This window comes from Thamnophis sirtalis, unplaced genomic scaffold, assembly GCF_051295495.1.
Source record: "Thamnophis sirtalis isolate CommonGarterSnake01/CBP01778 unplaced genomic scaffold, rThaSir2_p1.2 scaffold_2, whole genome shotgun sequence".
Lineage (NCBI taxonomy): Eukaryota > Metazoa > Chordata > Lepidosauria > Squamata > Natricidae > Thamnophis > Thamnophis sirtalis.
In genome coordinates, this window is record NW_028261382.1 from 36,037,803 (window position 1) to 36,050,456 (window position 12,654).

Below are 12,654 nucleotides of genomic sequence, written 5' to 3' on the forward strand. Positions count from 1 at the left end.
GAAAAGGGGACTTAGGAGGGCACTGAAAATAGTGACTTATGACCGTTTTTCCCACTTATGACCGTTGCAGCCTCCCCGTGGTCACGTGATCAAAATTCAGAGACTCGGAAATTGACTCATATTGATGACAATCACAGTGTCCCTTTTTGCCAAGACAATGGGGAAGGCAGATTCACTTAACAATTGTGTGGCTAATAATGGCAGGGATTCACTTAACAAAACCATGGAATGGGGCAAGAGGACTCATTTAACAAATGTCTTGCTTAGCGACAGGAATCCGGGGCCCAATTGCGGCCTTAACCCAAGGACGACCTGCACACTGATGCGCTCTGGAATGTGCCGTTGTGCAGTGATATCCTGGGCTCTGCGGGGCGAGTCTAACGGCCTGACTTTTTTATTCCCTTTCCTCCAGGCCTTGCCATACGTGTGCCTCCTCATTGCCATGCTGTTTTTCATCTATGCCATCATCGGCATGCAGGTAGAAATCTCCTAGGGGTTAACCGGATCTGTTTTAAGCGGCGGTCAGGGCCTGCTCTCACCAGACGGCCAGGATAGGTTGAGCGACGGGTGGGGAAACCGCATTCCTTTGCCAATCCATCTTCCCCGTGGAAAGGCTCGGAGGGAACTCATCCCGAAACGTGGCCAGGCTCCATCTCATGTAGCATCTGCATGTTGTGGTATATAAAATGCTACGGGTGAAGTGGTCTCTGCTCAATGCAGGCAGTTCTGAAATAGGATAGGATAGGATAGGATAGGATAGATTAGGAGAAAATTAGAATAGAATAGAATAGAATAGAATTAGAATAGAATAGTATAGTATAGTAGAGAAGAGAAGAGAATTAGAATAGAATAGGAGAAAATTAGAATAGAATAGAATAGAATAGAATAGAATAGAATAGAAGAAAATAGACTAGAATAGGAATAGAATGGAATAGAATAGAATAGAAGAAAATTAGAAGAGAATAGAATAGATTAGATTAGGAGAAAATTAGACTAGAATAGAATAGAATAGATTAGGAGAAAATTAGAATAGAATAGAATAGAATAGAATAAGAGAAAATTAGACTAGAATAGAATAAAATAGATTAGGAGAAAATTAGAATAGAATAGAATAGATTAGGAGAAAATTATTACGACTAGAATAGAATAGAATAGGAGAAAATTAGAATAGAATAGAATAGAATAAGCTGCAAGGGGCCTTGGAGGTCTTCTAGTCCAGCCCCCTGCTCAAGCAGGAGAAAATATAATATCTCAGACAAGTGACTGTGTAGACTCTTCTTAAAATCCTCTAGTGATGGAGCCCCCACAATTTCTGGTGGCAAGCTGTTCCACTGGTTAATTGTCCTCACTGTTAGGAAGTTTCTCCTTAGTTCTAGGTTGCTTCTCTCCTTGATTAGTTAACTAAAGGAGCCCATTGGGGTCTTCTGATTTGGGGTACAATACCTCCATCGCTTATCAACCTACTAGGGATGGATTTTTACCTGAGCTGAAGGAGCTTCTTGGACGAGAACAAAACATCTTCCAGGAAAAACGGAGCAAGTCCAGTTGCCTCTTGAAAAAGCCCCCTTTGGGGAGAACCCTGACCTGGATGACTGAGAATCTCCATAGACATCTGAGTGGCATGTCTACGTCTCCTGTCTCCAAGCCAGGGCCACCTGGAGTATCTAAGGGTGATGAAACTCATCATCTCCAATGGTACCTTAGCTAAATGCCGTATCTGCTGTTTGTCATGCTGGGCCTTACGCCGAAGCGTTCAACTCTTTACAATGTCCTCTTCTTCCTTCCTTCCTTCCTTCCTTCCTTCCTTCCTTCCTTCCTTTCTTTCTTTCTTTCCCCCTCTCTCTCCTCCTCCTCTCCCCTTGCCCCCCCAGGTCTTTGGAAACATTGCCCTGGATGATGACAGCGCCATTAATCGCCACAATAACTTCCAAACCTTTCTGCAAGCGCTAATGCTGCTTTTTCGGTGAGTCATTCCTGAAGAAATATTCCTTCTTGGCCCGTGTTTATGTCTGCCCCAGCTATTCCATCTCCGCCCCCTGCCTTTTATCCCCAGAGATAGGGTGGGGCTTTGCTAGCAGCAGTGGCTCTTCCGTCCCAAGGCCCGGCCCATAGATTTCCACTGCTCTCCTCTCCTCTGCCACATCTATTCATCTCCGCCCCCTGCCTTTTATCCCCAGAGCTAGGGTGGGGCTTCGCTAACAGCGGTGGCTTTTCCGCCCCAAGGACTGGCCCATAGATTTCCACTGCTCTCCTCTCCTCTGCCTTCCGCTCATCCATGCGTCAGGCACTGGACCCATCCTCTTCCTCATCAGACACCTCCAGACCTGGGAGTTGTTGACTCTCCATCTGAGGACTGGCGGATGGCCTCTCTCTCTCTGCCAGCTCCATTCCCCCCACCCAGCTCTGAGGTTGCCCTGATGCTGACCCTGACTCCCACGCCTCCTCTTCCTCTGATTTGGCTGTTGGAGGGGCCCGGTGGCCGACAGGCCACAGCACATCTAAGCTACTGAGCCCATTCTGGACCAGTTGATTCCTCCAATCCCTTTCCTTGTGTTTGATTCCAGGAGTGCTACTGGAGAAGCCTGGCATGAAATCATGCTTGCGTGTCTCAGCAACCAGCCCTGCGACGAGCACTCCAACCTCAGCCGAAACGAATGCGGCAGTGACTTTGCTTACTTCTACTTCGTCTCCTTCATCTTCCTCTGCTCCTTTCTGGTGAGGCTTTTCTCTCTGCGTTGAACATTGCAATGCTCCAACGTATTCCAATAGGGATGTGGTGGCTCAGGGGTGAAGACGCTGAGCTTGCCGATCAGAAAGGTCGGCAGGTCGGCGGTTCGAATCCCTAGCACCACGTAACGGAGTGAGCTCCCGTGGCTTGTCCCAGCTTCTGCCAACCTAGCAATTCGAAAGCACGTAAAAAATGCAAGTAGAAAAATAGGAGCCACCTTTGGTGGGAAGGGAACAGCGTTCTCTCCGCCATTGGCGTTGAGTCATGCCGGCCACATGGCCACGGAGATGGCTTCGGACAGCACTGGCTCTTCGGCTTTGAAACAGAGATGAGCACCGCCCCCTAGAGTCAGGAACGACTAGCACAGATGTGCAAGGGGAACCTTTACCTTTTACCTTTAATGTATTCAAGAGAGTTCCGTCTCTTTCAGGCATAGTTTTCCTTTGACTGCAAAAATTTACCCTTCTGTGCCAGACTGTTCCAGTCTGTGCCTTCCTCCATTTGTCTGAAAACTTGGAATTCACTTATCAACAATAGCAACAACAAAAGTTAAGAATCAGAGCAGAGTTGGGAGGGACCTCAGAGGTCTTCTAGTCCAACCCTCTGCTCAAGCAGGAGACCCATACCGAATCCTAGAATCACAGAGTTGGAAGGGACCTTGGAGGTCTTCTAGTCTAACCCCTTGCTCAAGCAGGAAACCTTACACCAGTTCAGACAAATGGCTACCCAACATCTTCTTAAAAACCTCTACTGTTGAAGCATTCACAACGTCTGGAGGCAACCTCTGTTCCACTGATTAATTGTCCTGACTGTTAGGAACTTTCTCCTTAACTCCAGGTTGCATCTCTCCTTGATGAGTTTCCATCCTTTGGTTCTTGTCTTGCTCTCTGGTGCGTTGGATTAATTTGGATTAAAGTTAATCTCTTTCCTCCTCCCTTCCCTGATTTCATTTCCACCCTCCCTTTACAGATGTTGAACCTATTTGTGGCTGTCATTATGGACAACTTTGAGTACCTGACCCGAGATTCATCCATCCTCGGACCTCATCATCTGGACGAGTTCATTCGTGTGTGGGCAGAGTACGACCCAGCTGCTTGGTATGTATGTCACCCACTTCTGGTTTCGTGAAGGTGGCATTGGATTGGCTGAGCTGCTTCTCACATTGGGGGAAGATCAGCCAAGGGAAAAAAGAGATTAGCTGCCTGTCCTTAAAGACAGCTGCATTGGGTTTCCTCACCTGGCTTCAAGCTAATATATGGGAGGCATGAATATTTTCTGTGCAATGTTGTCCAGAATAATGCTGGTTTGGGAGAAAGAAATAATCAAAAGTTTCAGACATCACCTAAGTTCAAGACCCATCAATATTTTGGGTGATGAAGATTTGGAAGCTGGACCAGTATCCCTATTTCCAATCATACAACACTCTGCTTTCTCCCAGTGTGCATGCATTCCAGAGAGTCATAGTCTGAACTCAAAAGGACAATGATGTTTACACCACCATGGCAAAAAAGAAAACGTAGGGAAAACAACAGTCAGTGAAATGAATGAGGTCCACAAAAGTTGGCTTAGTTTTCGTGTCTTCTGTTCTACTTATTGGTTGGCGCATGTGCGGGAAACAGATTGCAGGTAGTCCTCGAGTTACGACAGCTCACATAGTGAGCGTTCAAAGTTACCACGCCACTGGAAGAAAAGTGACTTATGAAAGTTTTTTTTAAAGTTTGCCACCTTTGTAGCATTCCCTGCGATCAAACTTGGCTAATGATTCATACTTACGACACTTGCTGCGTTCCAAAGTCACGTGAGTCCCCTTTTGCGACCTTCTGACGAGCCAAGCCCATTGGGGAAGCCAGATTCACTTAACTGATGGGTCGCTAAGTTATCAACTGCACCGATTCACTTAGCAAGAGCAGCAGGAAAGGTTGTAAAATGGGGCAAAACTCCCTTTGCAAATGTCTCACATAGCAACATAAATTCTGGGTTCAATTGTGGTCGGACCTAGTTATTAGTTTTGAAGAAGAGACTGTTTTGACCCAGCCTTAGTAAAAACAAGACTCCTCCTCACGAAAAAAAACCCCTTCTTTATTTAACTCCTGTGAATTAATGGCATTCACAGACTGAAAAATCCAGGCAATAGTCTTTCAAAGAGTTAACTGCAGTAACAAATCTTATCAGTTCCTTGCGATAATTACAAAGCCGTGAGCTCCCAGCCCGCAAAGCTGCAAATTAAGTTCTGGCAAGCAGTCTTTGATGCACAAAACACCATGAGCAAAATCTTCAGAAACACGAACTGTTGTCTCCTACGACAACCACTCCCCTTTCCTTCTTATTTATTCCCCAGGGAGGGAGGGGCCATTTAGCATCCACATGTGCTTTGCTTCCTGAGTAGACTCCTTGTCCTCCATTGTTCTCCTCTCCTAACAGCTGCGCGCTACGCCCATCTGGAACAGGCACCAGCTGTTCTTCCTCCTGACTTACCTCAGCCACCAAAGGCAGTTGCCTCTCCAGTGGCCAGGAAATGTTGAACGGGCCTCGCTCTATCTCTGCGTCCAACACGGAGCATCCATCAGAGCCTTCCCCAGACTCCAGAACTGGCCCAGGTTCCTCCCCAACCTCCTCATCATCCAAATCTGGCGGGCCCAACAGAGACTAGACAGTCACTTATCTGAAATCATATAGGTTCTTCTGCTTGAGCTGGGGGCTGGATTAGAAGACCTCCAAGGTCCCTTCTGTTGTGACCCGCCAGCGACCAGCAGAGCCTGCAGCAGATTCAGACAGTGAGGAGGTTGGGGAGGAACATGGACCAGTCCTGGAGTCTGGGGAAGGCTGTGATGAGGGCTCTGTGTCGGAGGCAGAGAGGGGGCCAGAGCCGTATGCCAGTTATCAGCTGCCTTCAGAGTCAGACATCAATGAGGCAGAAGAACATCTGGAGCCTGTTCCCAGTGTGCGCATACGCAGAGTTTCCAGATGAAGGGAACAGCTAAAGAACAGGGGTCGACTCGGGAATAAGGCCACAGGTGGATGATGAATGGCCCCTCCCAGAGGGAATAAAAGAGGAGCGAAAGGGGAGTGGAGTTTGCAGGAGACAATCAGTTTGCTTAATTGGTTCCTGACTCTCCGAGACTCCTTGCCAAGTTTTGCAGATATCGGCTTGGCAGCTCTCCAAGACAGATAAGGTCTGTGACTGTTAATCCTCCCTCGAAAGACTTTGCTGGATGTGAATGATCAGAATTCACAGTCAATTAATAAAAGGGTTTTTTGGTCGAGACAAGGCTCTCGGGCAGCCTTGGTTATAACACCTTCCAGCTTCTATTCTATTCTAAAGTTGTTGTCATTGATTCATCTCCTGCTTACAGCAACTAACAAATTACTTTTATGGGACTTCAGCCGAGAGTAATTTTCTAACTCCTGGGTTCTGTAACGTCATCTTTCTCCTCCAGTTTTTCTTCTCCTGGTCGTGTTATTGTGGGATGGAGACAAGAGGTTCCGGAGCAGACTTTTTGTTTTAATTTTAATCGCCTCTTTTCTTTCCCCCCCGTCGAGTCGCGACTTATAAAAATGTCTGCTTTCTTTCCAGTTGCCGGATACATTATAAGGACATGTACAATTTATTCCGAGCTATTGCTCCACCCTTGGGCTTAGGAAAGCAGTGCCCTCCTAGAGTGGCATACAAGGTTTGAAATTTCGGGGTGGGGGGTGGGGAAATCCCAGTCCTTTTTTATTTGGGAGGGGGGAAGGGGGGGAGGAGAGGTTGCCTTGCAACTGAATGGGTGTCTTTTGAACCTGCACTGCAAAAGCCATCAGAAAAATAGAAATATCCTTGGAATGAAACTAACCAGTTTGTGTTCATAGAAATGATGGAAAAGCTTGTTCCCACCCCAATGTGCCTGCTGCATTTTTTCCCCCCTTCTGCCCAAGTCTGGATTCTTCCCTGCCTGGATACGGAAGCCTTATGGGATTGTCAGTTTTTAAAAAGGTTTCCTTCTTCTAAACTCAGAATTGGGAGAAGTTTTAGGTTAGCCCGGCCTCGCCCCAGCTCCTAGGCAGATTGAACAGAATGATGAAGCTCCCACAACTTCCGAAGGCAACTTCTGTTCCATGGGTTGATTGTTCTCCCTGTCAGGAAATTCCTCCTTATTTCCAGGTTGAATCTCTCCTGGTTCAGTTTCCATCCATTATTCCTTGTCTGGCCTTCAGGTGCTTTGGAGAATAGCTTGCCCCCTCCCTCCTCTCTGTGGCAGCCCCTCAAATATTGGAAGATTTCTATCCTGTCTCCCCTGGTCCTTCTCCTCACTAGACTAGCCAGGCCCAGTTCCTGCAACTGTTCTTCATATGTTTTAGCCTCCAAGCCTTTGATCATCTTGGATTCAGATTCACAGAGATGGAAGGGACCTTGTAGGTCATCTAGTCCAACCCCCCCCCTGCCCAAGCAGGAGACCCTACACCATTTCTGATAGACGGCAGTCCAGTCTCTTCTTGAAAGCCTCCAGTGATGAAGCTCCCACAACTTCCGAAGGCAACTTCAGTTCCATGGGTTGATTGTTCTCCCTGTCAGAAAATCCTTCCTTATTTCCAGGTTGAATCTCTCCTTGATCAGTTTCCATCCATTCTTCCTTCTCTGGCCTTCACGTGCTTTGGAAAACAGCTTGACCCCCTTTCTTCTCTCTGTGGCAGCCCCTCAAATACTGGAAGATTGCTATCCTGTCTCCCCTGGTCCTTCTCTTCCCTAGACCAGCCATGCCCAGTTCCTGCAACCGTTCATCGTCTGTTTAAGTCTCCAGTCCCCTGGTCATCTTGGTTGCTCTTCTCTGCACTGATGATTAAAATAAAAATAACAGGCTGTTGGCTAAAAAGTGTGAAGAACAGTAGCAGGAATTGGGTGTGTCTGTCTACTTGGAAGGATTTGGGCCAGTGGTGGGTTTCAAATTTTTTTTTGAACCTACTCTGTGGGTGTGGCCTCCTTTGTGGGAGTGGCTTGCCGGCCATGTGATCTCGTGGGAGTGGCTTGCCGGCCATGTGTTTTTTCTCTCTCTCCCTCTCTCTCTCCCTCTCTCTCTCCTTCCTTTTGTCTCTCTGTCCCTTTTTCCTTTTTTTCTTTCATCTCTCTCACTTTTTCTTTCTTTTTTTCTTTTTTTATTTATTTCTTTCTTCCTTTCTTTTTCTTGCTCTTTCTCTGTGTGAGTCTGTCTGTCTATCTGTCTGTCTGTGTCAGTGGTGGGTTTCAAAAAATTTTGGAACCTCTTCTGTAAGTGTGGCCTGCTTTCTGGTGGAACCTCTTCTAACCGGTTCGGTAGATTTGACGAACCGGTTCTACCGAACTGGTGCGAATTGGTAGGAACCCACCTCTGACTTGGGCTGACATGATATCAGTCTTCCAATATTTGAGGGGCTGCCACAAAGAAGAGGGGGGGGTTGCAAGGCCAGGCTTCTCCTCCTTATCCAAGAAAGTAAAAACTCTTGAAACTTGGCATTTCAAAAGGGACCTTTTATTGAACAGGAGTGATAGCAGGACCTGATCACAGCAGGCTCTGAGGGCCCTCAGGCAATACAGTTAGAATGAAAGGAATTAGAAACCCCTCCTGACAGCCCAATGTGGATTCAGCCAATCCGCAGGAGTGAAGATGTTATTGTACCAAAGAACTGTCTAAGGGTCATCCTCGGCCAGCTTTTGAGGGATGCAACCCACGGGGCTCTCCCTCCCCTTACATTCCCCAAAAGCCAGGCTGAAGTTTATAAATCAATAGACTAAAGGTTACAGGATACACAGGGGAGAAAAGAATAAAGTATAAATGTAAGCAGAGGTCCTCCTCCTTCCCCTAAAGAATGGCAGATTCATCGATCTGACAGGGGTCAAGCTGTTCTCCAAAGCCCCTGAAGATAGGAGAAGAAGCAATGGGTGGAAACTAATCAAGGAGAGTAGCAACCTAGAACTAAGGAGAAATTTCCTGACAGTGAGAACCATTAATCATTGGAACGACTTGCCTCCAGAAGTTGTGGGTGCTCCATTGTTGGAGTTTTAAAAGAAGAGATTGGATAGCCATTTGTCTGAAATAGTATAGGATCTCCTGCTTGAGCAGAGGGTTGGACTAGAAGACCTCCAAGGTCCCTCCCGACTCTGCTCTGTTCTAACCGGCCACTCTTTCCCCCCAGCCCAATTCCAGGAAAAAACGATTCTCCGTTATTTTGTCCTACAGTGAGATGCTAAAAATGTAGATTTAGTTCGAAGCTACAGCTTGCTTTTTGGTTTTAAAAGGCCAGAAAACGGTCCAATGTAATCTGGAATTCTCAACTAGGCTTTAAGAGCTAAAGAGAGCTTTTAGAGAATGTTGTAGCAAAATAGGGGCTAAATTATTGAAGAAGGATAAGAACTTTTTTTTTTTAAAAAAAGAGTACAAAATAAATCCATTAAATCTTCAGTCATTGAGAAAGCAGGTGTTTTACCCTGGTCCAATTGCTGTAAAGGTGATGGGAAGGGAATTGTGTTCTCAGAAGAAGGAAGGAAGGAAGGAAGGAAGGAAGGAAGGAAGGAAGGAAGGAAGGAAGGAAGGAAGGAAGGAAGGAAGGAAGGAAGATCATTGATGATGTTACCTTGTTTGGCAATGAAACATCTGCAAGAAAGCATCCAAGCTCAGAGAGCACTAAGGACATGGAAGGAAGGGAGGGAGGGAGGGAGGGAGGGAGGGAAGGAAGGAAGGAAGGAAGGAAGATCACTGAAAGTAAAAACTCTTGAAACTTGGCATTTGAAAAGGAACCTTTTATTGAACAGGAGTGATAGCAGGACCTGATCACAGCAGGCTCTGAGGGCCCTCAGGCAATACAGTTAGAATGAAAGGAATTAGAAACCCTTCCTGACAGCCCAATATGGACTCAGCCAATCCGCAGGAGTGAAGATTTTATTGTACCCGAGAACTTTCTCAGGGTCATCCTCGGCCAGCTTTCGAGGAATACAAGGAAGGAAAGAAGGAAGGGGGGAAGGAAGGAAGGAAGGAAGGAAGGGGGGAAGGAAGGAAGGAAGGAAGGAAGGAAGGGGGGAAGGAAGGAAGGAAGGAGGGAGGGAGGGAGGAAGGAAGGAGGAAGGAAGGAAGGAAGGAAGGAAGGAAGGAAGGAAGGAAGGAAGGAAGATCACTGATGATGTTACCTCCTTGGGCAATGAAACATCTGCAAGAAAGCACCCAAGCTCAGAAAATGCCAAGGACTTGAACCAACATTTTCCTTCAAACCCCGGCTGACCATCCCATAATGCTTCCTTTCCCCTCTCCTCCAGAGGAGCACTTACCACTTCCCTTACACGAAAACAACACCTCCCCCCCCCCGTTCGAAATCGAGTGCTGCCTTTTTCCAAAAGGGGCTACGATTTCTTTTTCCCACACACACACACCTTCCCTAAGGATTCCACACCGCCTCTCTTCCTTTCGTACGGCCTGATCTGTTTCTTTCCAATTTAAATTTAAATAAAAGAGAGATCTCAAATCTTTTGAGAGCAGATGGCAGGAGAAACCCAAAAGAGATGGACTGGGAGAAGCTCCTCCTTCGTTTTTGTTACCTTCCCCGGAAACCAGTCTTCCAACGCACTAATTAACCTAAGAATTCTTTTGTCTCCTTTGCTTTCCCCTTATTATTTTTCTCCCCATTGTTTGTGGCTGGTGCTTCTCTCTTGTGTTGTCTTACCTTCCCCGTCTGTCTGTCTGTCTCCCTCTTCTGGTTCCAAGTGGGCGGATCAGTTACACCGACATGTACGAGATGCTGAGGCACATGTCGCCACCACTTGGCCTCGGGAAGAACTGTCCCGCTCGTATTGCCTATAAGGTTAGATTTGCCCCGTCAGATGTCTGTGTTTCGTTCTAAGCTTCACGCCCTCCTTCCTTCGTGGCACTCGTGGCTTCTGCAGAACTCTTTTCTCCTCTGGTCCAGGGGTGTCCAACTCTCGGCAGTTTGGTGGTTCGAATCCCTAGTATAGGTCTCCTGCGTGAGCAGGGAGCTGGAGTAGATGACCTCCAAGGTCCCTTCCAGCTCTGTTACTGTTAACTGACTTCCAAGTCTCCAATGGAAAACAAATAAATGGTTGCCCTCATTGGATTCTCCTTTCACGAGGTTGAAAAGAGAACACACATACCTCAGAATGCCACACCCGTACAACTCTCTTCAAAAAACTAGGAATTACTCTCACCTATTTCAGTGAATATTTTCACCTATTTCAAGGTGGTGGTGGGGAAACGAAAGAAACCCTTATTTGCACATACATAACTGCCCCTATAGCGGGTCTACGACAACTCGCCACAGCCAACGTGGCCGACTCGCTGCCGCCAATGCTCCATGGGACAACTCGCTGTGTTGAGTTGAATATCCAAGAAACAGGGGACTAGAATCATGAAAGAAAGAATGCCAAAGGCAGGACAGAAGGAAATGTGAATGACAAAAATACACCGTATTTTTCAGAGTATAAGACACACACCCTAAAGGGGCTGACAAAATTGGATGTGTCTTATACTCTGAATGCTGCTTTTTCAAAGCTTTTTTTCCATCCCTAATGAGGCGCTAGCAATTAAAGCAATCTTCCGTGCTTTGCCTGCTTTTCTTATTGCTGCTCCCTCCAAATATCAGCTGTGTTTTAGAAGCTGTTTTCCAGTCTTAATGAGGCGCTAGTGAGTAAAGCAATCTTCCGTGCTTTGCCTGCTTTTCTTATTGCTGCTCCCTCCAATAATCAGCTGTGTTTTAGAAGCTGTTTTCCAGTCCTAATGAGGCGCTAGCGAGTAAAGCAATCTTCCGTGCTTTGCCTGCTTTTCTTATTGCTGCTCCCTCCAATGATCAGCTGTGTTTCAGAAGCTGATTTCCAGTCCTAATGAGGCACTAGCGAGTGAAGCGATCTTCCGTACTTTGCCTGCTTTTCTCAGTGCTGCTCCCTCCAACGATCAGCTGTGTTTCAGAAGCTGTTTTCCAGTCCTAATGAGGCACTAGCGAGTGAAGTGATCTTCCATGCTTTGCCTGCTTTCCTTATTGCTGCTCCCTCCAACAATCAGCTGTGCTTTAGAAGCTATTTTCATCCCCAACCAGGGAATAAAAAGTGCACGCACACTCCAAACCAGCAAACTTATGTGCTGAAGCTGACCAGACTAAAGATTTTAGCTAGATGAATACTTGGTAGGCAGAATCTCTCCCCCTCCCGCCCTATTTTCCTCCCAAAAAACTAAGGTGCGTCTTATACTCCGAAAAATACAGTATTTTGAAAATTATTTTAAATGTTCTGCAGCGAGTTGTGAATCCGGGGCAAAATTGGCGGTGTCAGGTTGATGGTGAGAAGTTGGCTGCAGCGAGTTGTCCAATTCCACCTGTAAAGCATCCTAATAAGACCCTTTGGCATAGAGTTTTTCCATTTATTTATAGGCTGCATGGAATTGTCGCAATAAGCGGTTGGAGAAGATCAAATGTAAACCATCTTCTCCGGGGAGAATATCTTGTGGTACATCCACTTCTCGTTCGGGTTAGAATTACAGTTCCTCAGTCATTCGATTTGGATACCCCTGTTCCAGTTTTAAACTGTTCCATCTGGACCATCATTCTCTTCGTGCTTGTTTTTTTTAAAAAAAAAAACTCTCTCAATCCTTTTTTTCCAATTTCCTTCAATCCTTTTTGTCTGCTTCTAGGAGAGGGCGAATCCACATTTTGGGTTTTTGGTCAGAGGTGGTATTCAGCCAGTTCTGACAGGTTCTGGTGAACTGGTAGCGGAAATTTTGAGTAGTTTGGAGAACCGGCAAATACCACCTCTGGCTGGCCCCGCCCTCAATCTATTCGCTGCCTCTTGAGTCCCAGCTAAATCAGCTGGGTCTTCTTTTGTTGCCCTCCAGAGGAGAATGGAGCTGGAAAACAGGCTAGTGGGGAGGGAATGGAGATTTTGCAGTGTCCTTCCCCTGGAGTGGGGAGGGAATGGGGTT

At 46.6% G+C, this 12,654-nt stretch overlaps 1 protein-coding gene across 1 annotated transcript in view; it reads left to right on the forward strand.

The window, feature by feature from the left end:
- Positions 1-12,654, forward strand: part of CACNA1B (calcium voltage-gated channel subunit alpha1 B) — a 180,012-nt gene that overhangs the window by 150,754 nt on the left and 16,604 nt on the right. The window contains exons 38-42 of the mRNA XM_087707623.1: positions 413-478; positions 1,872-1,963; positions 2,565-2,715; positions 3,698-3,825; positions 6,303-6,399. Coding sequence (XP_087563749.1) covers positions 413-478; positions 1,872-1,963; positions 2,565-2,715; positions 3,698-3,825; positions 6,303-6,399 — 534 coding nt within the window. The remainder of the gene's footprint in view (positions 1-412; positions 479-1,871; positions 1,964-2,564; positions 2,716-3,697; positions 3,826-6,302; positions 6,400-12,654) is intronic.